This window comes from Capricornis sumatraensis, chromosome 11 (assembly GCF_032405125.1).
Source record: "Capricornis sumatraensis isolate serow.1 chromosome 11, serow.2, whole genome shotgun sequence".
Classification (NCBI taxonomy): Eukaryota; Metazoa; Chordata; class Mammalia; order Artiodactyla; family Bovidae; genus Capricornis; species Capricornis sumatraensis.
Genome location: NC_091079.1, coordinates 91,917,808 through 91,941,669, shown reverse-complemented (window position 1 = coordinate 91,941,669; position 23,862 = coordinate 91,917,808). Strand labels below are relative to the sequence as shown.

The 23,862-nt window shown below is 38.5% G+C and overlaps 1 protein-coding gene across 1 annotated transcript in view; it reads left to right on the top strand.

Moving 5' to 3' along the window:
- SLC26A7 (solute carrier family 26 member 7) overlaps positions 1-23,862 on the top strand; it is a 146,416-nt gene that overhangs the window by 87,377 nt on the left and 35,177 nt on the right. The window contains exons 9-12 of the mRNA XM_068983719.1: positions 9,616-9,693; positions 10,658-10,753; positions 20,067-20,173; positions 23,494-23,560. Coding sequence (XP_068839820.1) covers positions 9,616-9,693; positions 10,658-10,753; positions 20,067-20,173; positions 23,494-23,560 — 348 coding nt within the window. The remainder of the gene's footprint in view (positions 1-9,615; positions 9,694-10,657; positions 10,754-20,066; positions 20,174-23,493; positions 23,561-23,862) is intronic.

Sequence of the window (23,862 nt, the reverse complement as noted above, 5' to 3'; positions counted from 1 at the left end):
AGAAGACTCTACACATGGACATCACCAGACGGTCAACACCGAAGCCAGATTGATTATATTCTTTACAGCCAAAGATGGAGAAGCTCTATACAGTCAACAAAAACAAGACCGGGAGCTGACTGTGGCTCAGATCATGAACTCCTTATTACCAAATTCAGACTCAAATTGAAGAAAGTAGGGGAAACCGCTAGACCATTCAGGTATGACCTAAATCAAATCCCTTATGATTATACGGTGGAAGTGAGAAATAGATTTAAGGGCCTAGATCTGATAGATAGAGTGCCTGATGAACTATGGAAGGAGGTTCGTGACATTGTACAGGAGACAGGGATGAAGACCATCCCCATGGAAAAGAAATGCAAAAAAGCAAAATGGCTGTCTGGGGAGGCCTTACAAATAGCTGTGAAAAGAAGAGAGGTGAAAAGCAAAGCAGAAAAGGAAAGATATAAGCATCTGAATGCAGAGTTCCAAAGAATAGCAAGAAGAGATAAGAAAGCCTTCTTCAGCAGTCAATACAAAGAAATAGAGGAAAACAGAATGGGAAAGACTAGAGATCTCTTCAAGAAAATTAGAGATGCCAAGGGAACATTTCATGCAAAGATGGGCTCGATAAAGGACAGAAATGGTCTGGAGCTAACAGAAGCAGAAGATATTAAGAAGAGGTGGCAAGAATGCACGGAAGAACTGTACAAAAAAGATCTTCACGACCCAGATAATCAAGATGATGTGATAACTCATCTAGAGCCAGACATCTTGGAATGTGAAGTCAAGTGGGCCTTAGAAAGCATCACTACGAACACAGCTAGTGGAGGTGATGGGATTCCAGTTGAGCTGTTTCAAATCCTGAAAGATGATGCTGTGAAAGTGCTGCACTCAATATGCCCGCAAATTTGGAAAACTCAGCAGTGGCCACAGGACTGGAAAAGGTCCGTTTTCATTCCAATTCCAAAGAAAGGCAATGCCAAAGAATGCTCAAACTACCGCACAATTGCACTCATCTCACATGCTAGTAAAGTAATGCTCAAAATTCTCCAAGCCAGGCTTCAGCAATACGTGAACCATGAACTTCCTGATGTTCAAGCTGGTTTTAGAAAAGGCAGAGGAACCAGAGATCAAATGGCCAACATCCACTGGATCATGGAAAAAGCAAGAGAGTTCCAGAAAAACATCTATTTCTGCTTTATTGACTATGCCAAAGCCTTCAACTGTGTGGATCACAATAAACTGTGGAAAATTCTGAAAGAGATGGGAATACCAGACCACCTGACCTGCCTCTTGAGAAATCTGTATGCAGGTCAGGAAGCAACAGTTAGAACTGGACATGGAACAACAGACTGGTTCCAAATAGGAAAATGAGTACGTCAAGGCTGTATATTGTCACCCAGCTTATTTAACTTCTATGCAGAGTACATCATGAGAAACGCTGGACTGGAGGAAACACAGCTGGAATCAAGATTCCCGGGAGAAATATCAATAACCTCAGATACGCAGATGACACCACCCTTATGGCAGAAAGTGAAGAGGAACTAAAAAGCCGCTTGATGAAACTGAAAGAGGAGAGCGAAAAAGTTGGCTTAAAGCTCAACATTCAGAAAACGAAGATCATGCCATCCGATCCCCTCACTTCATGGGAAATAGATGGGGAAACAGTGTCAGACTTTATTTTTGGGGGCTCCAAAATCACTGCAGATGGTGACTGCAGCCATGAAATTAAAAGATGCTTACTCCTTGGAAGAAAAGTTATGACCAACCTAGATAGTATATTCAAAAGCAGGAACATTACTGTGCCGACTAAGGTCTATCTAGTCAAGGCTGTGGTTTTTCCTGTGGTCATGTATGGATGTGAGAGTTGGACTGTGAAGAAGGCTGAGCGCTGAAGAACTGATGCTTTTGAACTGTGGTGTTGGAGAAGGCTCTTGAGAGTCCCTTGGACTGCAAGGAGATCCAACCAGTCTATTCTGAAGGAGATCAGCCCTGGGATCTTTGGAAGGAAAGATGCTGAAGCTGATATTCCAGTACTTTGGCCACCTCATGTGAAGAGTTGACTCATTGGAAAAGAGTCTGAAGCTGGGAGGGATTGAGGGCAGGAGGAGAAGGGGATGACAGAGGATGAGATGGCTGGATGGCATCACCAACTCTATGGACGTGAGTCTGAGTGAACTCCGGGAGTTGGTGATGGACAGGGAGACCTGGCGTGCTGCGATTCATGGGGTCACAAAGAGTCGGACACTGCTGAGCGGCTGAACTGAACCGAACCGAATTTATTCCTATTGGTCTGCATGAAGTAATCAGGTCTTCCATTAGAGTTCATCATTTGTTACCCAGTTCAGTGTCATTGTCTAAAGGCTATCAGAAACTTACATTTGTTTAAAAGGTTCTTTTTATGAGTATTCTTGAAAAATGTTTATTTTGTAAAAGCAGTGTAAACTTATGATTGTCTATAAAGGATATAACTTAAAACATCATGGGTAAAATCTTGAGTACAGTGTAATTAGCAGGAAACTTGGATATTTCTGTAACACATAACATTTTAGGATAATGATTAGAATTATCACTGATAACATTTTATCAGAACATATTGGCTGTTAGGGTATCTGTATAAATTCTGATTCCCTGGTGGCTCAGACAGTAAAGAGTCTACCTGCAACATGGAAGACCTGAGTTCGACCTTGGGTTGGGGAGATCCCCTGGAAAAGCAAATGGCAATCCACTCCAGTATTCTTCCCTGGAAAAATCCCATGGACAGAGAAGCCTGGTGGACTACAGTCCATAGTGTTGCAAACAGTCAGACACGATTGAGTGACTTCACTTTCTATAAATTCTAGAATGTCTATACTAATGGTATTTATTCTTGCAATATAGCCGCAAGTTTATTTTCAATTATTTGACTGTATATCTGAATTAAAAATGCCAAATAAACTTAGTTTAACATTCCTCTCTGAGATATCTCATAGATGTTTCTTCAAAGTGTCCCAGAGTTATCTGGAGATTAAAAGTGCTTTAGTTAGATTTTGATATTTGGGAAGTGTGTTAGAAATACCAAAATTATTTAAAAACACAGCAGGATCATAGGTCACTGAAACAATAACTATTTATTTAGCCAAAGTCACAAAAATAATTAAAAGAAAATAAATATAGATCACTTAAGGGTACAGAAACTCATAGAATCTGTTATCCCAAAGGAGCACTTTTAATAGAAAGAGAAATCAACTTCCAGTATGCATTGGCTTACTTAACAAACCCACTTAGTTAACTTCAATCTAAATTTAGTTAATCCTGACTATGCCTAAAACTTCTTCCTTCTCAGGCTTCCTTTCCACACTCTGTGATCATTTTCTGCATCCAGCCTGTCTCTCATTTTCTATCCAAATAAAATCAGCTAGCTCTTTATCTTTCTTTTTCCTCAATAAAATGTCTGATGCTGTAAAGAGCAATATTGCATAGGAACGTGGAATGTCAGGTCCATGAGTCAAGGCAAATTGGAAGTGGTCAAACAAGAGATGGCAAGGGTGAATGTCGACATTCTAGGAATCAGTGAACTAAAATGGACTGGAATGGGTGAATTTAACTCAGATGACCATTATATCTACTACTGTGGGCAGGAATCCCTCAGAAGAAATGGAGTAGCCATCACGGTCAACAAAAGAGTCCGAAATGCAATACTTGGATGCAATCTCAAAAATGACAGAATGATCTCTGTTCGTTTCCAAGACAAACTATTCAATATCACGGTAATCCAAGCCTATGCCCCAACCAGTAATGCTGAAGAAACTGAAGTTGAACGGTACTATGAAGACCTACAAGACCTTCTAGAACTAACACCCCAAAAAGATGTCCTTTTCATTATAGAGGACTGGAATGCAAAAGTAGGAAGTCAAGAAATACCTGGAGTAACAGATGAATTTGTCCTCGGAGTACAGAATGAAACAGGGCAAAGGCTCATAGAATTTTGCCAAGAGAACGCACTGGTCATAGCAAACATGCTCTTCCAACAACACAAGAGAAGACTCTACACATGGACATCACCAGATGGTCAACACTGAAATCAGATTGATTATATTCTTTGCAGCCAAAGATGGAGAAGCTCTATACAGTCAGGAAAAACAAGACTGGGAGCTGACTGTGGCTCAGATCATGAACTCCTTATTGCCAAATTCAGACTCAAATTGAAGAAAGTAGGAAAAACCACTAGACCATTAAGGTATGGCCTAAATCAAAAATGTATATGAATAGTGATTCAAATCACTAAGATTCAAGAGGCCTCCCCATAAAATACTGGTAGAGAATGTAACCTAAATCTTGAGAGTTTACTTTTAAAAACAGTATGGCAAAGGTCATGTTTTAAAAACCCAAACAAACAAAATACACAAGTGTTACTGAGTCCAAGCTCTCTCTGATCACCTCATGACAGGCCAATGAACCTGAGAGACATGGTGTTGAGACAAGGAGGAGACTTTAATCAGGAAGCCTGCAGACCGAGAAGACGGCAGGCTAGCACCTCAGAAGAACCATCTTACTGGGGTCTTGATGCCAGTTTGTTTTATAGATCAGAGAGAGGGAAGCAGTGAGGAAGAAAAGTCAGAAGGCAGAATAGAGAGGGAGAGACAGTGGGGAAGTAAAATGAAAGGGTCTTCAGTCGTGCAAAACATCTACAAAGGTATGGCCAGCCTTTGAAAAGGGTATATTAATCTCTTCTATTCACAGGTGAGCAGGGAAAAATTCTCTCTCCATCAGCTGAAAAACGGCACTTTAGTTTACAGTCAAGCAGTGGGGCAGGGTTCTCCAGGCAAGTCGTTGAGTATGATTACAATAATCACCCATAGTTTGGCCTCAGGTCAAAAACAGGGAGGGAACACAGCATCAACCATCAACAGAAAATAGGGTTAAAGATTTACTAAGCATGGCCCCACCCATCAGAACAAGACCCAGTTCCCCCCTCAGTCAGTCTCTCCCATCAGGAACCTTTCATAAGCCTCTTATCCTTATCCATCAGAAGGCAGACAGAATGAAAACCACAATCACAGAAAACTAATCAAACTGATCACATGGAATACAGCCTTGTCTAACTGAATGAAACTATGAACCATGGTGTGTAGGGCCACCCAAGATGGACAGGACATGGTGGAGAGTTCTAACAAAATATTGTCCACTGGAGAAGGGAAGAGCAAACCATTTCAGTATTCTTGCCTTGAGAATCCCATGAATGGTATGAAAAGATAAAAAGATAGGACACTGAAAGATGAACTCCCTGCCCAATAAGCTACCAAAGATTGGTGGAGAAAAAACTCCAGAAAGAATGAAGAGACGAAGCCAAAGCAAAAACAACACCCAGTTGTGGATGTGATTGGTGATGGAAGCAAGGTCCAGTGGTATAAAGAGCAATATTGCATAGGAACCTAGAATGTTAGGTCCATGAATCAAGGCAAATTGGAAGTGGTCAAACAAGAGACGAGAAGAGTGAACATTGACACTTTGGAAATCAGTGACTAAAATGGAATGGAATAGGCAAATTTAATACAGATGACCATTATATCTACTACTGTGGGCAAGAATCCATTAGAAGAAATGGAGTAGCCCTCCTAGTCAACAAAAGTCTGATATGAAGTACTTGGATGCAATCTCAAAAATGACAGAACGATCTCTTTCGTTTCCAAGGCAAACCATTCAATATCACAGTAATCCAAGTCTCCGACCAGTAATGCTGAAGAAGCTGAAGTTGAACAGTTCTATGAAGATCTACAAGACCTTTTAGAACTAACACCCAAAAAAGGATGTCCTTTTTGTTATAGGTGACTGGAATGCAAAAGTAGGAAGTCAAGAAACACCTGGAGTAACAGGCGAATTTGGCCTTGGAGTACAGAATAAAGTAGGGCAAAGGCTAATAGAGTTCTGCCAAGAGAACACACTGGTCATAGCAAACACCCTCTTCCAACAACACAAGAGAAGACTCTACACATGGACATCACCAGACGGTCGACACTGAAATCAGATTGATTATATTCTTTGCAGCCAAAGATGGAGAAGCTGTATACAGTCAGCAAAAACAAGACTTGGAGCTGACTGTGGCTCAGATTATGAAGTCCTTACTGCCAAATTCAGACTTAAAGAAAGTAGGGGAAACCACTAGATCATTCAGGTATGACCTGAATGAAATCACTTATGATAATAGAATGGAAGTGAGAAATAAAGTTAAGGGATTAGGTCTGATAGACAGAATGCCTGAAGAACTATGATTAGAGATTTGTGACGTTGTACAGGAGGCCGTGATCAAGACCATCCCCAGGAAAAAGAAATGCAAAAAGGCGAAATGGATGTCTGAGGAGGCCTTACAAATAGCTGAGAAAAGAAGAGAAGTGAAAAGCAAAGGAGAAAAGGAAAGATATATACGTTGAAGGCAGAATTCCAAAGAATAGCAAGGAGAGATAAGAAGGCCTTCCTCAGTGATCAACGCAAAGAAATAGAGGAAAACAATAGAATGGGAAAGACTAGAGGTCTCTTCAAGAAAATTAGAGATACCAAGGGAACATTTCATGCAAAAATGAGCTCAATAAAGGACAGAAATGGTATGGACCTAACAGGAGCAGAAGATATTAAGAAATGTGGCAGGGATACACAGAAACACTATACAAAAAAGATCTTCATGACCCAGATAATCATGATGGTGTGACCACTCACCTAGAGCCAGACATCCTGGAGTGCAAAGTCAAGTGGGCCTTAGGAAGCATCACTACGAACAAAGCTAGTGCAGGTGATGGAATTCCAGTTGAGCTATTTCAAAGCATAAAGATGATGCTATGAATATCCGCTCAATATGCCAGCAAATTTGGAAAACTCAGCAGTGGCCACAGGGCTAGAAAAGGTCAGTTTTCATTCCAATTCCAAAGAAAGGCAATGCCAAAGAATGCTCAAACTACCGCACAATTGCACTTTTGTCACATGGTAGTCAAGTAATGCTCAAAATTCTCCAAGCCAGACTTCAACAGTTCGTTAACCATGAACTTAAAGAAGTTCAAACTGGATTTAGAAAAGGCAGAGGAACCAGAAATCAAATTGCCGTCATCTGCTGGATCATCGAAAAAGCAAGAGTTCCAGAAAAACATCTTCTTTTTTGACTACGCCTAAGCCTTTGACTGTGTTGATCACAACTAACTGTGAAAAATTCTGACAGAGATGAGAATACCAGACCACCTGACCTGCCTCCTGAGAAATCTGTTTGCAGTTCAGGAAGTAACAGTTAGACTTGGACATGGAACAACAGACTGGTTCCAAATCGGGAAAGGAGTATATCAAGGCTGCATATTGTCAACCTCCTTGCTTAACTTATATACAGAGTACATCATGAGAAACACTGGGCTGGATTAAGCAGAAGCTGGAATCAAGATTCCCGGGAGAAATATCAATAACCTCAGATAGGCAGATGACACCACCCTTATGGCAGAAAGTGAAGAACTAAAGAGCCTCTTGATGAAAGTGAAAGAGGAGAGTGAAGAAGTTGGCTTAAAGCTCAACATTCAGAAAATGAAGATCATGGCATCTGGTCCCATCACTTCATGGGAAATAGATCGGGAAACAATGTAAACAGTGAGACTTTAGTGTTTGGGGTTCCAGAATCACTGCAGATGGTGACTGCAGCCATGAAATTAAAAGACACTTACTCCTTGGAACAAAAGCTATGACCAAACTAGATAGTATATTCAAAAGCAGAGACATTACTTTGACGACTAAGGTCCATCTAGTCAAGGCTATGGTTTTTCCAGTAGTCATGTATGGATATGAGAGTTGGACTATAAAGAAAGCTGAGTGCCGAAGAACTGATGCTTTTGAACTGTGGTGCTGGAGAAGACTCTTGAGAGTCCTTTGGACTGCATGGAGATCCAACCAGTCCATCCTAAAGGAAATCAGTCCTGAATATTCACTGGATTTGATGCTGAAGCTGAAACTCCAATACTTTGGCCACCTGATGTGAAGAGCTGACTCATTTCAAAAGACCCTGATGCTGGGAAAGATTGAGGACAGGAGGAGAAGGGGACGACAGAAGATGAGATGGTTGGATGGCATCACTGACCCAGTGGACATGAGTTTGGGTAAACTCCGGGAGTTGGTGATGGACAGGGAAGCCTGGTGTGCTGTGGTTCATGGGGTTGCAAAGAATCAGACCCGACTGAGCAACTGAACTGAACTGAACTGAACTGAATGCTGTAGAGGAGTTCCACTAAATATGGAAGGAGCTTGTATCAGTTTTTTTCTGTTAGTTTTATGATTTTGTTTCATCCATGCTCTTACATGTGTCAATACTCTATTCTCTTTATTATTGAAAGTGAAAAGTGAAAGTGAAGTCGCTTAGTCGTGTCCGACTCTTTTCGACCCGGTGGACTGTAGCCCATCAGGTTCCTCCATCCATGGGAATACTGGAGTGGGTTGCCATTTCCTTCTCTAGGGGAATCTTCCTGACCCCAGGATCAAACCCAGGTCTCCTGCATTGTGGGCAGACGCTTTAACCTCTGAGCCACCAGGGAAGCCCCTTTATTATTGAGTAGTATTCTATTGTAGTGATGTACCAGAATTTATCTATTCACCAATTGGTAAACAATTTAATTCTTATAGTTTTGGTGTTTATGAATAAAGCTGCTATAAATATTTACATGTACTTTGAAAGGCATATGTTTTCATTTCTCTTAGGTAGTTTTAGGTCAGACATTACTTCATGAGAAACTGCCAAACGTTTTTTGGAAGTGGCTGCACCATATCTTAAGTCCCACTAGCAGTGTCTGAGAACTCAAGTTGCTCTGAGACCTTACTATTGATTATTGGTCTATATATTTATTTTAACCACTCCAATATGCTTTTATTTCCTTTGATTCCTCCATAATTATATTTCAGGTATCTTTTTGGTCCTGTGAAAGCCTCTTTTCTCTTGGTAGGCTGACAGTTTGGCTAAATGTTTCTATTAAGACATGAACATTTGTTTATGTGAAACTGGTTCTCCATCAAGTGGAGCTTAGTTAGAAGTGAGCTGTTTTGAATTGCCTTTTGTCAACATATTGAGTTGGTTAAAACACAATACTAATGATTTTTTAAGATTAATAAAATTGTTTATTTCACTGTAGAGACTGCTTCCATAATCCCATATAACTTTTTCATAGTAATGAAGGACTCCTAAGAAGAGCACAAAGGCTTCTGTGGAAATTTGTCATCAGCCCAGAAAACTTCTAAAGCTGTGTGTATTCAGTTATTACCCACATAACTAAGAAATGAGAAGGGAGGTCAGGCTGAACAACAGTAGTCTTAAGTACAATTGAAGTGTCATTTTCACCATTAAACAAACAACAAAAATTGTGGTGTGTGATAATAGTTGATGGTGTCCTATTTCTTTGTGTAGAATTGCTTTTCTCTCATTGCTGACTTCATTTGATTGTACTGGTTTGTCAGCTGTCACATTTGGGTTCCTTCAACTACAAAATATAGGTAACAACAGTCTATATAATTTAATGATCATGTGCCAGCATTTTGTTTCTTCTTATCAGGAAGAACTAAGAATGATCTTTTCCCCCCTATAACTTTGGAATAACAAAAAAATTCAAGGATTTCTTTTTCTGCCTGTCTTGTATTTTACAGGTGGCTTGTCTAATATCTTGCCTTTTTGTCCTGATAGTCATCTATACAATAGGGCCTTTGCTTTACTGGCTGCCCATGGTAAGTAATACTTTTTATTGTTTAATTTTAAAATTTAACATTAATGAGAATCATTCCATTTTAAACATTTCTTTGAAGAACAACCTCAATAATCCTAAATATGAAAAGTTATGTGACATAAGTAATGGTTGTATAGAGGAGAGGTAGAAAGAACCCAACTGATGGGTATAGTATGGGAGGTACCATGGCTGTTTTCATTTAATTAGATTTATTCTGTATTCAGTTGGAAGGTAGAACTAAGCAATCTCTGTTATAAGAAATAGACTTTGGAAGAATTTTATAAAATTTAGACTCTGAGAAAATGCGTGCTGGGCAAGAGAGTAGGGAACAAAATATTTCTTGCCACCCTTGACACATCTTTATACAAAGTGACTCAGAACATTAGTACGGGTATCTGCCTTGCTTTTCACAAACCTGGGACACTACAGCAAGATACTGGTCTTCAGGGATCCAGAGACAGTTCTTGTTCTAATTCTTCATTCATGTACTAAGAATAAATCATTTTCATGAGAGGATCTTCCAATAATCAAGTTTATTTCTCAAGAGACTTATAAATATATTCTGATGCAACCAGATAATTTATACTGATGATTAAAGAAATACATGGTATACTGAATGTTTGCAATAAATTGCAAACAAATGGCAATGAATAATTATTATAAAGTTAAGAGAACATTCAGTCTTATCACATTCACCCTTATAATTCACTACTTTTCTTTTTATTTCTTCCTCTTTTTTAAGAATGGAATAAAATTTACCCTGTGACTTTTCTAGAATTGATATTATGCTCTTAAAGTACAATAATAGGTTAGTTCTAAACAAAATGAATATTACTTTAGTCTTCTAAATGATAACTTTTCTCTAGTAAGTATTTAAAAAACAAAGACATAAAATACCTTGATTCTTTTAAATTTAGATTAAAATATTTATCTTGCATCTTCATCGGCTTATTTTTTATTTGTAGTGTGTTCTTGCAAGTATTATTGTTGTGGGACTGAAGGGAATGCTAATACAGTTTCGAGATTTAAAAAGATATTGGAATGTGGATAAAATTGACTGGGTAAGTAGAAGTTTGACCTAAAATTACTCTCTTGGCTTAGACACATGTTACAAAATAAGCTTTAATAGTTTCATTTGCAGAAGATAGTTTTAGCCATTTGAGACTTACATTTTACAAACAGTTTTTACTTATTTACAAACTATAATTTTTTTCAAATTCTTAAGACATGAAAATTTAAAATGTCCTTATAAGAACAGAAATGACGTGCTATTTAAGAACTTTTAAAAAACTATTATCACTTGAATGGTTTGTGAATTCCCAATTTCCATTATGAATTGATTATAGAAGTTAAGATCATCAAGAAACAGCTTGTAGAAATATGACTATATATAACATATATGAAAAGTCAGCATTAATTTCTAAGAAACAGATGCTTCATTGACATAGGATAAACATATTAATAGTGACCATGTGCTCAGTCTCAGTCATGTCCAAGTCTTTACAGTCCCATGGACTGTAGCTCCCTAGGCTCTTCTGTTCATGGGATTTCCCAGGCAAGAATACTAGAAGGGGTTGCAATTTCCTTCTCCAAATGGTGACCATATTCATTCTAAATACTTTGTTTAAAAAATGATTTGTTTTTTAAATGAGTTACATTGAGAATAATAATATTATGTTAATAGTATATTACTAGGAACAGACTTCTCTCACAGCTCAGGTGGTAAAGAAGCTGCCTGTGATGTGAGAGACCAGAATTTGATCCCTGGGTTAGGAAGATCCCCTAGAGAAGGGAATGGCAACCCACTCCAGTATTCTGGCCTGGAGAATTCCATGGACAGAGGAGTCTGGTGGGCTACAGTCCATGGGGCTGCAAAGAGTCAGACACGACTGAGTGGTAACAACATAATAGAAAGGAACAGATTAAATTATACTATAAAATATGGATTCTACTAGCATCAGTTTTTATTATGCTTGTTCTAGAGAAATGTGTCTATGTGAGAACATTCGGTATTTTCTCCCTCCCACAAATGGGTGAGCTATTTCATGAGCAGACTCTGCTTAGCTCTATCATGGCATTTATCATATTGAAATGCAACTGTCTGTGTACCCCTCCTTCAAGTTCTTTACTCGGAGAGACATTGGAGGATTATTTATGCTGGTGCCTAATTTAATAATGCTCCTCTTAAATCTCAATATTACTGAGCTTCTACCAAGGTACAATACTAGGTGTTATGTGGAAGTGCAGAGATGAATAAAGAAGTACTTATCCTCTTCAGACACTAATATCTGTGCAGCACAGACACAGTAACTGTCATGTGAGGCACGATACAACATAACAGAAGCAAAAGTCAGAACTTGGTGCTGGAGAGAAGTAGAAGCTAAAAGGTTAATTTGGACTGGGTTAACACAGAAGAGTTACAGCACAGCTGAAATGGGAACTGAGACTTGAAGGAATAGTATTTTTTAGGCCGTCCAAGAGGCCAAAATTAACCAGGCTGATGAAGGAGCATGACTTCTTTAAGGTGATATATATGAAGTGGCACGTGGAAATAGAAAAGCTGAGAAGATGCAAAGTTATGTAACAAATTATTGATAATCCCATGATAAAGGTATTTATAAGAAACTCATTAATCACATAAAGGGGAGGACATTATCATCATGGGAGGGGAGAGATGTCAAGGAAGTGTCAGAGGATGAGATGGCATCACTAACTCAAACTAACATGAGTTTGAGTAAACTCAGGGAGATAATGAGGGACAGGGAAGCTTGGCGTGCTGCCATCCATGGGGTCGCAGAGTTGGACATGACTTAGTAAATGAAAAACTATAAATATATGTATACATATATATATATATATGCAATGCAATATCATTCAGCTATAAAAAGGAAAAAAACTGAGTCATTTCTAGAGATATGGATTGACCTAGAAACTGTCATAAGAAGTGAAATATGTAGAAAGAGAAAACCAAATATCTTAGAATAATGTATGTATGTGGAATGTAGAAAAATGGTGCCGATCAACCTATCTTCAGGGCAGGAACAGAGATGCAGATGCAGAGACTGGACATGTAGACACAGTGGGGCAGACGGTGGGGTAGGTTGGGTCATGAGACTGACACAGATGCCCTACTGTGTGTAAGGTAGAAGGCCGATGGGAACCTGCTGTGCAGCACAGGGTGCCCAGCTCAGGGCACTGTGGTGATCTGGATGGGTGAGATCCAAGAGGGTGGGGATATATGTAAAAGTTCAGTTCAGTTCAGTTTAGTCGCTCAGTTGTGTCTGACTCTTCGTGATCTCATGGACAGCAGCATGCCAGACCTCCCTCCATCACCAACTCCCAGAGCTTACTCAAACTGATATCCATTGAGTCAGTGATGCCATCCAACCATCTCATCCTCTGTCATCCCCTTCTCCTCCTGCCTTCAATCTTTCCCAGCATCAGGGTCTTTTCCAGTGAGTCAGTTCTTCCTATCAGGTGGCCACAGTATTGGAGTTTCAGCTTCAGCATCAGTCCTTCCAATGCATATTCAGGACTGATTTCCTTTAGGATGGGCTGGTTGGATTTCCTTGCAGTCCAAGGGACTTTCAAGAGTCTTGTCCAACACCATAGTTCAAAAGCATCAATTCTTCAGCACTCAGCTTTCTTTATAGTCCAACTCTCACATCCGTATGTGACTGCTGAAAAAACCAAAGCTTTGACTAGACATGTATTGGCAAAATAATGTATACTTACAGGCTGATTCACTTTGTGGTACAGCAGAAACCAACACAACGTTGTAAACGAACTATACCCTAATAAATAAAAAAGAGAGCCTTACGCATCATTAGTAGTAAGCTACCATAATTCTTTTTATAGCAATCCTAGAAAAGAGAATGCTATTGAAAATGACCAAAAATATTCACAGTTTTATTTGTAATATTATTATATTAAATGAGAAAATAATGAAAAATTATGGCATGCTTTTGAACCAAACACATAAACCAACAATTTACAGATTTTAAATAGATTTAAATAGAGGATTGACTTAGCGGTGGGCAGCATCTCTGTATAAAGACTGCACTTTTTCACTTTGCCTTTCCATTAACCTCTGCCTCAGGGAGTCTGGTGGAGTGTGGCTTTGTTTCTGTGTTTCTGGACTTTGTGTGTATGTGTGAACATATATTTTTATTTCTCTCATGTAATAACCCAGTAGTGAAATGGGTCAGTTATATGGTGTGTATATATATATATATATATATATATATATCCCTGTAGCTCAAATGGTAAAGAATCTGCCTACGATGCAGGAGACCTGGGTTTGATCCCTGGGTCTGGAAGATCTGCTGGAGAAGGGAATGGCGATCCGCTCCAGTATTCTTGCCTGGAGAATCCCATGGACATAGAAGCCTGGCGGCCTATAGTCCATGGAGTTGCAAAGAGCTGGACATGACTGAGTGACTAACACACACACACACATATATAATTTAATTTATAAAAATATATATAATTTATTTTTCATTGTAGGATAATTGCTTTAGAATGCTGTTTCTTTCTGCCATACAACAATGTGAATCAGCTATAAGGATGCATATGTCCCCTCTTTCTTGAACCTTCCTCCCACTCTCCAACCCATGCCACCACCCCTGGTTGTTCCAGGGCACAAGTGTGAGCTTCCTGTGTTATACAGCAACTTCCCACTAGGTATCTATTTTGCATATATTAATGTATATTAATGTTTCAATGCTACTCTCTCAGTTCATCCCATCCTCTCCTTCACCCTCTTTGTCCACAAGTCTCTTCTCTTTGTCAGCATCTCTATTCATGCCCTGCAAATAGGTTAATAATTTATAGTTTTTTCAGATCCCATGTATGTGCATTAACATATGATATTTGTTTCTCTCTTTCTGACTTACTTCACTCTGTTTAATAGGCTGTAGGTTCATCCACCTCACTAGAGCTGACTCAGATTTGCTCCTTTTTATGGTTAAGTAGTATTCCATTGTCTGCAACTTCTTTATCCGTTTATCTGTTGATGGACAGGTTGTTTCCATGTCCTAGCTGTTGTAGATTCCGCTGCAATATCTACTGGGGTACATGAGCCATTTTGAATTATGGTTTTCTCAGGACATGTGCCCAGTAGTGGAATATCTGGGTCTTGTAGTATTTTTATTCCTAGTTTGTAAAGAAATCTTCATAATGTTCTCCATAGTGGCCGTATCAATTTACTTTCCCACTAACAATGAAAGATGTTTGCCTTTTTTCCACATCCTCTCCAACATTTATTTTTTGTAGATTTTTTTTATGATGGCATTTCTGACTAGTGTAAGGTAATACCTCATTGTACTTTTGATTTGCATTTCTCTAATCATGAGTGATGTTGAGCATTTTGTGTTTGCTGGCCAGTATGTCTTTTTCAGAGAAATGTCTGTTTAGGTGTTCTGCCCATTTTTAGATTGGATTGTTTGTTTTTCTGATATTGAGCTTGCTACATGAGCTGCTTATATGTTTTGGAGATTAATCCTTTGTCAGCTATTTCATTTCCAACTATTTTCTCCCATTCTGAGGATTGTCTTTTCATCTTGTTTATGATTTCCTTTGCTGTGCAAAGGCCTTTTTTTTTTTTAAGTTAAATTAGTCCTATTTGTTTAAGTTTTATTTTTGTTTTCATTACTTTAGAAAGTGGTTCAAAGAGGATCTTGCTGTGATTTATGTCGAAGAGTGTTCTGCCTATGTTTTCTTCTAAGAGTTGTATAGATTTTTGGTCTTACAGTTAGGTCTTTAATGCATTTTGAGTTTATTTTTGTTTACGGTATTAGGAAGAGTTCCAATTTCAATTTTTTTACATGTACTTACACTTGTCCAGTATTCCCAGCATGACTTCTGGAAGAGGCTGTCATTTCTCTATTGGTCTATATTTGTTTTTGTGTCAATATCATGCTGTTTTATTTATTTATTTTTTCTGACAATGCAAGGGACTTTATTAGGTAGGGATGCCTGAGTGGAGAGCAGTAGGGTAAAGGAATCCAGGAGAACTGCTCTGCCACGTGGCTCACAGTCTTAGGTTTTATGGTGATAGTATTACTTTCCAGGTTGTCTTTGGCCAATCATTCTGACTCCTTCCTGGTGTTTCCTGGTGGCACACGCATTGCTCAGCCAAGATGTATGCCAGAAAGAAGGATTCTGAGAGGTAGTCGGACATGTGAGTACCATATTGTCTTGATCACTACAGCTGTAGCGTATAGTCTAATGTCAGGAAAATTGATTCCTCCAGCTCCATTGTTCTTCCTCAAGATTGCTTTGGCTATTTGGAGTCTTTCTATGTTTCCATCAGTTCAGTTCAGTTCAGTCTCTCAGTCATGTCTGACTCTTTGCGACCCCATGAATTGCAGCATGCCAGGCCTCCCTGTCCATCACTGACTCCCAGAGTTCACTCAAACTCACGTCCATCAAGTCAGTGATGCCACCAGCCATCTCGTCCTCTGTCATCCCCTTCTCCTCCTGCCCCCAATCCCTCCCACCATCAAAGTCTTTTCCAATGAGTCAACTCTTCGTATGAGGTAGCCAAAGTACTGGAGTTTCAGCTTTAGCATCATTCCTTCCAAAGAACACCCAGGAGTGATCTCCTTTAAAATGGACTGGTTGGACCTCCTTGCAGTCCAAGGGACTCTCAAGAGTCTTCTCCAACACCACAGTTCAAAAGCATCAATTCTTCAGCGCTCAGCTTTCTTAAATTGTAAATTTTATTGTTCTAGTGCTGTGGAAAATGTCAGTGTTAATTTGGTAGAGTTTGCTTTGAATCTAAATTACTTTGGTTAGTATAGTCATTTTCACAATGTTTATTCTCCCAGTCTAAGAATATCTCTCCATCTGTTTGTGTCATCTCTGATTTTTTTTCACTAGTGTCTTCATTTTCTGCATATGGGTCTTTTGTCTCATTTGATAGGTATATTCCTGGGTCTTTTATTTTATTTTATGTGTTGCAATAGAGAATGGAATTGATTCCTTAATTTTTCTTTCTGATTTATCATTGTTCATATATAGGGATGCAAGGGATTTCTGTGTATTGATTTTGTATCCTGTGACTTTATTAAATTCATTGATAACCTCTAGTAATTTTCTGATAGTGTCTTTAGGGTTTACTGTGTATAGTACCATGTCATCTGTAAACAGTGAGAGTTTTACTTCTTTTTTCATCTAGATTCCTTTTATTTCTTTTTCTTCTCTGATTGCCATGGCTAGGACTTCCAAAGCTATATTGAAAAATAATGGTGACAGTGGGCACTCTTGACTTGTTTCTGATCTTAGAGAAAATGCTTTCAGCTTTTCACCATTGAGAATAATATTTGCTGTGGGTTTCTCATATATGGCCTTTATTAGGTTGACATAGGTTCCATCTATGCCCATTTTCTGAAAAATTGTTATCACAAATGGGTGCTGAATATTGTAAAAAGCTTCTTCTGCATCTATCAAGAATATAATATGATTTTTATCTTTCAATTTGTTAATATGGTGTGTAACATTGATCAGTTTGCGTATATTGAAGTATCCATAGGATTAAACCCAAATTAATCATGGTGCATGATGTTTTTAATGTGTCATTAGATTCTGTTTGCTGGAATTTTGTTCAGAAATTTTTTATCTATGTTCACCTTTGATATTGACCTGTAATTTTCCTTTTTTGTGATGTCTCTTCCAGTTTTGGCATCAGGGTAATGCTGGCCTTCTAGAATGAGTTCATTAGTGTTCCTTCCTCTGCAACTTTTTGGGGAGAATTTAAGAAGGAATAGCATTAACTCTTCTCTAAACGTTTGATAGAATTCACCTGTGAAGCCATGTAGTCCTGGGTTTTGTATTTTGGGAGATGTCTTTTTTTAATCACAATTTCGATTTCCATGCTTGAGATTGATCTGTTCATATTTCTGTTTATTCCTTGTTCAGTCTTAGAGGTTGTGATTTTCTAAGAATTTGTCCATATTTTTCCAGGTTGTCCATTTTATTGGCATATAGTTACTTGTAGTAGTCTCTTATGATCCTTTGTATTTCTGCAATATTGTCTGTTGCAATCTCTCATTTTTCATTTCTAATTTTGTTCATTTGAGTCTTCCTTCTTTTTATCTTGATGAGTCTGTCTAATGGGTTATGGATTTTGTTTTTCTTCTCAAAGAACCAGTTTTCAGTTTTATTGATCTTTGGCATTTTTTCTTTCATTTCTTTTTTATTTATTTCTGTTCTCATCTCTATGATTTATTTACTTCTACTTACTTTCTCTGTGTTTTTTTGTTTGTTTTTTGTTGTTTTCCCAGTTGCATTAGTTTGTCTATTTGATATTTTTTCCTGTTCTTGAGATAGGATTGCATTGCTATATACTTCCCTCTTAGAACTTCCCAATAGGTTTTGGGTCATCATGTTTTCAGTGTCATTTGTCTATAGGTATTTAAGAAATCTTTTTAGTAACCTTTTGGCTATTAAGAAGTGTACTGTTTAAATCTCCATGTGTTTGTATTTTTTTACAGTTTTTTTCCTATTATTAATAGCAACTGTTATAGCATTTTGGTCAGAGAAGATACCTGTTACAATTTCAACTTTCTTAGATTTAGTAAAGTTTGATATGTGACCCAAGATGTGACCTATCCTGAGAATGTTCCATGTGCACTTGAGAGGAAAGTGTATTCTTCTGCGTTGGATGGAATGCTCTGAAGATATCCATTAGGTTCATCTGATCTAATGTGTAATTTGCAGCTTGTGTTTCCTTATTAACTTTCTGCCTGGATGATCTGTCAGTTCAGTTCAGTCACTCAATCATGTCCGACTCTTTGCAACCCCATGAATCGCAGCACGCCAGGCCTCCCTGTCCATCACCATCTTCTGAAGTTCACTCAGACTCACGTCCATCGAGTCAGTGATGCCATCCAGCCATCTAATCCTCTGTCGTCCCCTTCTTATCCTGCCCCCAATCCCTCCCAGCATCAGAGTCTTTTCCAATGAGTCAACTCTTTGCATGAGGTGGCCAAAGTACTGGAGCTTCAGCTTTAGCATCATTCCTTCCAAAGAAATCCCAGGGTTGATCTCCATTGGTGGAAAAGTCCCCTACTATTATTGTTACTATTGAGTTCCCTTTTATGCCTGTTAATGTTTGCCTATGTATTGAGGTGCTCCTATGTTGGGTGTGTGAATATTTACAATTGTTCTATTTTCTTCTTGGATTGATAGCTTGATTATTATGTATCGTCCTTCCTTACCTCTTGTAATGTTTTTTATTTTAAGGTCTATTTGTCTGATATGCAAATTGCTACTCTGGCTTTCTTTTGATTTCCATTTGCCTGGAATACCATTTTCTATGCTCTCACTTTCAATCTGTTTGTGCCCCTAGGTCTGAAGTGTCTCTTATAGACAGCATCTGTAGGGGTCTTGTTTCTGTATCCATTCAGCCAGTCTGTGTCTTTTGGTTGAGGCATTTAATCCATTTACATTTAAAGTAATTATTGGTATATATGTTTCTTTGGGCATTTTCTTAATTGTTTTGAGTTTATTTTTGTAGGTCTTTTCCTTCTCTTGTGTTTCCTGCTTTTAGAAGTCCCTTTAGCATCTGTTGTATAGCTGATTTGGTGGTGTTGAATTCTCTTGACTTTTGCTTGTCTGTAAAATTTTAGGTTTTTGCCTCAAATCTGAATGTGATCCTTGCTAGGTAGAGTAATCTTGATTGTAAGTTTTTTTCTTTCATAATTTTAGATCTAATCCTGCCACTCCCTTCTGGCCTGCAGAGTTTCTGCTGAGAGATCAGCTATTAACCTTATACGGGTTCTCTTTATTTTGCCTGTTGCTTTTCCCCTTGATGCTTTTAGTATTTTTTTCTCTGGGTGTAATTTTTGTTAGTTTGATTATAAGTGTCTCGATGTGTTTCCCCTTGAGTTTATCTTATGTGAAACTCTCTGTGCTTCTTAAACTTGTTTGGCCATTTCCTTTCCCATGTTAGAGAATCTTTCAACTGTAATTGCTACAGCATTTTTTCTCAGGCCCTTTCTCTCTCGCTTCTTCTTCCGTTGTCGGTGTTCAGTCACTAAGTTGCATCCAGCTCTTTGTGACCCCATGGACTTCCACACACCAGGATTCCCTGTCCTCCAGTTTTGTGTGGATCTGTATATTCCTTTCCTGGTCCTGGTCAGGGACTCCTGCCAGTACTCAGCTGGTGTTCTGCGAGATCTTCTATATCTGAAGATGTATTCCTGATGCATTTGTGGAGAGAGATGTACTCCACATCCACCTAGTCCTCTATTCTTGCAGAGAGATTTCATCACAGGAATGTTGTAGAACAAGACTGCGAGGAACTTAGCAATCGGGAGAAAGAGGAGCATACCAAAGGACCCATATATTCTGTCTCCTGTTCTCTTTCAGGGCATATGGGTCAGTACATACATATTTACAATATGTTTTGCTGCCAATGTTGGGCTGCTGTTTGGTGTTGTGTGTACCACAGCTATCGTGATTGGTCGCTTCCCAAGGTAAGATATTATTTATATGCTGTTTATTCTGACACAGCAGCAAAATATATGGTGTTGTCAGTTACTTTTATTTCTGTGGAAGAGACAGTATTATAATCTCATGTTTTTAGATTTAGAGCTAGAAAGAGAATTTTTTAATCTACGTGTGATATAGAACAATGTTGGTCTTAATGGAGAAGAAATGGTCTTAGTGGAGGAGAAGTATTTTGTTATAGCTATAAAATAGAATATATAAAATCTATTAAAGTGAATAAATTAGCATCATAGCCATATACTGCATTAGAGTTACTTTTTTCTGATTAAGGGAATGTTTATAGTATCTAATGAGACATAAACCATACAGCAATGTAATCATTTGAAAAGTTAAATAACCTCAAATTTAACTTTTCCAAAGTTGTATTAATTTACCTACTTTTTCTACATAGCTTATTAAAAAGTACATTCTTTTTGTTTTTTACTAACCATCTGTAAGGCCCTTCCATATTTTGATTATTTTTCTGTTTGCTCAGTGTTCACCATTTGATAAAGCTTCTACTAACATCTCATCCTTCTTTTGAAATTCTTTGTGAAATAATATATTCTTAAAAATTAAAGTTTTATCTCTATAGAGTCTATCAGTTCAGTTCAGTTCAGTCACTCAGTGATATCTGACTCTTTGTGGCCCTATGGAATCCAGCATGCCAGGCCTCCCTGTCTATCACCATTTCCCAGAGTTTACTCAAACTCATGTCCATTGAGTCAGTGATGCTATCCAAACATTTCATCCTCTGTCGTCCCCTTCTCCTCTTCCTCCAATCTTTCCCAGTGTCAAGCTCTTTTCAAATGAGTCAGTTCTTTGCATCAGGTGGACAAAGTATTGGAGTTTCAGCTTCAGCATCAGTCCTTCCAATGAATATTCAGGACTGATTTCCTTTAGGATGGACTGGTTGGATCTCTCTGCAGTCCAAGGGACTCTCAAAGGGTCTTCTCCAACACCACAGTTCAAAAACATCAATTCTTCAGCACTCAGCTTTCTTTATGGTCCAACTCTGACATCTACACATGACTACTGGAAAAACCATAGCTTTGACTAGATGGACCTTTGTTAGCAAAGTAATGTCTCTGCTTTTTAATATGCTGTCTAAGTTGGTCATAACTTTTCTTCCAAGGAGTAAGCATCTTTCAGTTTCATGGCTGCAGTCACCATCTGCAGTGGTTTTGGAGCCCAAGAAAAGCAAGTCTGTCATGGTTTCCATTGTTTCCCCATCTCTTTGCCGTGAAGTGATGGGACCAGGTGCCATGATCTTAGTTGTTTGAATGTTGAGTTTTAAGTCAGCTTTTTCACTCTCCTCTTTCACTTTCATCAAGAGGCTCTTTAGTTTTTCTTCACTTTATGCCATAAGGGTGGTGTCATCTGCATATCTGAGGTTATTGATATTTCTCCTGGCAATCTTGATTCTAGCTTTTGCTTCATCCAGCCCGACATTTCACATGACGTACTCTGCATATAAGTTAAATAAGCAGGATAACAATATGCAGCCTTGGTGTATTCCTTTCCCAATTTGGAGCCAGTCCTTTGTTCCACCTCCAGTTCTAACCGTTGCTTCTTGACCTGCATACAAGACGGATGAGTCATAGTGGAGCATTCTGACAAAACATGGTCCACTGGAGAAGAGAATGGCAAACCACTTCTATATTCTTGCCTTGAGAACACCATGAACAGTATGAGAACGCAAAAAGATATGACAGTGAAAGATGAACTCCCCAGGTCAGTAGATGCCTAATATGCTACTGGAAAAGAGTGGAGAAATAACTCCAAAAAGAATGAAGAGACGAAGCCAAAGTGAAAACAATGCCCAGTTGTGGATGTGACTGGTGATGGAAGTAAAGTCCAATGCTGTAATGAGCAATATTGCATAGGAACCTGGAATATTAGGTCCATGAATCAAGGCAAATTGGAAGTGGTCAAACAAGAGATGGCAAGAGTGAACATTGACATTTTAGGAATCTATGAACTAAAATGGACTGGAATGGGTGATTTTACTTCAGATGACCATTATATCTACTACTGTGGGCAAGAATACCTTAGAAGAAATGGAATAGCCCTCATAGTCAACAAAGAGTCTGAAATGCAGTACTTGGGTGCAATCTCAAAAATTACAGAATGATCTCTATTCGTTTCCAAGGCAAACCATTCGATATCATAGTAATCCAAGTCTATGCCCCAGCCGCCAATGCTGAAGAAGCTGAAGTTGAACAGTTCTATGAAGATGTACAAGACCTAACACCAAAAGAGACGTCCTTTTCATCATAGGGGACTAGAATGCAAAAGTAGGAAGTCAAGAAACACCTGGAGTAGCAGGCAAGTTTGGCTTTGGAGTACAAAATAAGCAGGGCAAAGGCTAACAGAGTTTTGCCAAGAGAATGCATTGGTCATAGCAAACACCCTCTTCTACAAACACAAAAGATGATTCTACACATGGATATCACCGGATGGGCAATACCAAAATCAGATTGATTATATTCTTTGTAGCTGAAGATGGAGAAGTTATATACTGTCAGCAAAAACAAGACTGGGAGCTGACTGTGGCTCAGATCATGAACTCCTTATAGAGTCTCTCTCTCTCTCTCTCTCTCTCTCTCTCTATATATATATATATATATATATATATGCACATTGTTATCTGATCCTATCTTGTTATTGATTCTCTCTTTACTTCCTGTATTTTACACAAGATTTCTGAAAAACCGTATACTTTCTAGCCTTTTCCCTTATTACTCACCCTTTTTTGTCAATTTACCTCCTATGCCTTAAAGATATGATAGCTGGGAGTCCAGGTGAGATAAATTACATTTTAAAAATCTCCGTTTAGATGTCTGTGCTATTACTTTTGGAGAAGGCAATGGCAACCCACTCCAGTACCCTTGCCTGGAAAATCCCATGGGCAGAGGAGCCTGGTAGGCTGCAGTCCACAGACACGACTGAGCAACTTCACTTTCACTTTTCACTTTCATGCATTGGAGAAAGAAATGGCAACCCACTCCAGTGTTCTTGCCTGGAGAATCCCAGGGACGGGGGAGCCTGATGGGCTGCTGTCTGTGGGGTTGTACAGAGTTGGACACGACTGAAGTGACTTAGCAGCAGCAGCAGCTGTTACTTTATTTCTGAGGATCCCAGAGAGATATACATTTACCAGTGTCTTATGAACAGCTGGGATGTAACATGGAAACCACTGTGGATACTTTCTAATTGTTATAATAAAGTGACTCATCCTTTTTACTTTGTCGTGATTAATGTAGTAACTTGGAAATTATGTATTTCATATTTGCTTTCATTCTAGAGCAAATACTCTGAGTACAAAAAATATGAAAGAGATGGAATTTAAAGTGAAGACAGAAATGGATGATGTAAGTTTAGTTCCCTTTTCCTTTGTGTAATTAATAATTTTTGTAGGTCAGATAGTTTCAAGGTTTAAGAAGCAGGTAAATTACTAATTTTACAAAGATAATTCTATTTTTGATTAGTTTGAACTTTTAAAGTATATCTGACCACTACATATATGGCAGTCAACATGCAACAAATCAATAGAACAACAACAGAAATCTTGTATCAGCATTCAAATAAGAGAATACAATGGCACATAAAAATACAGTAGAATCATGGTCCAGATTAGTTCAGTCATTTGGAAACCTCTTTTCCGTTTGACATG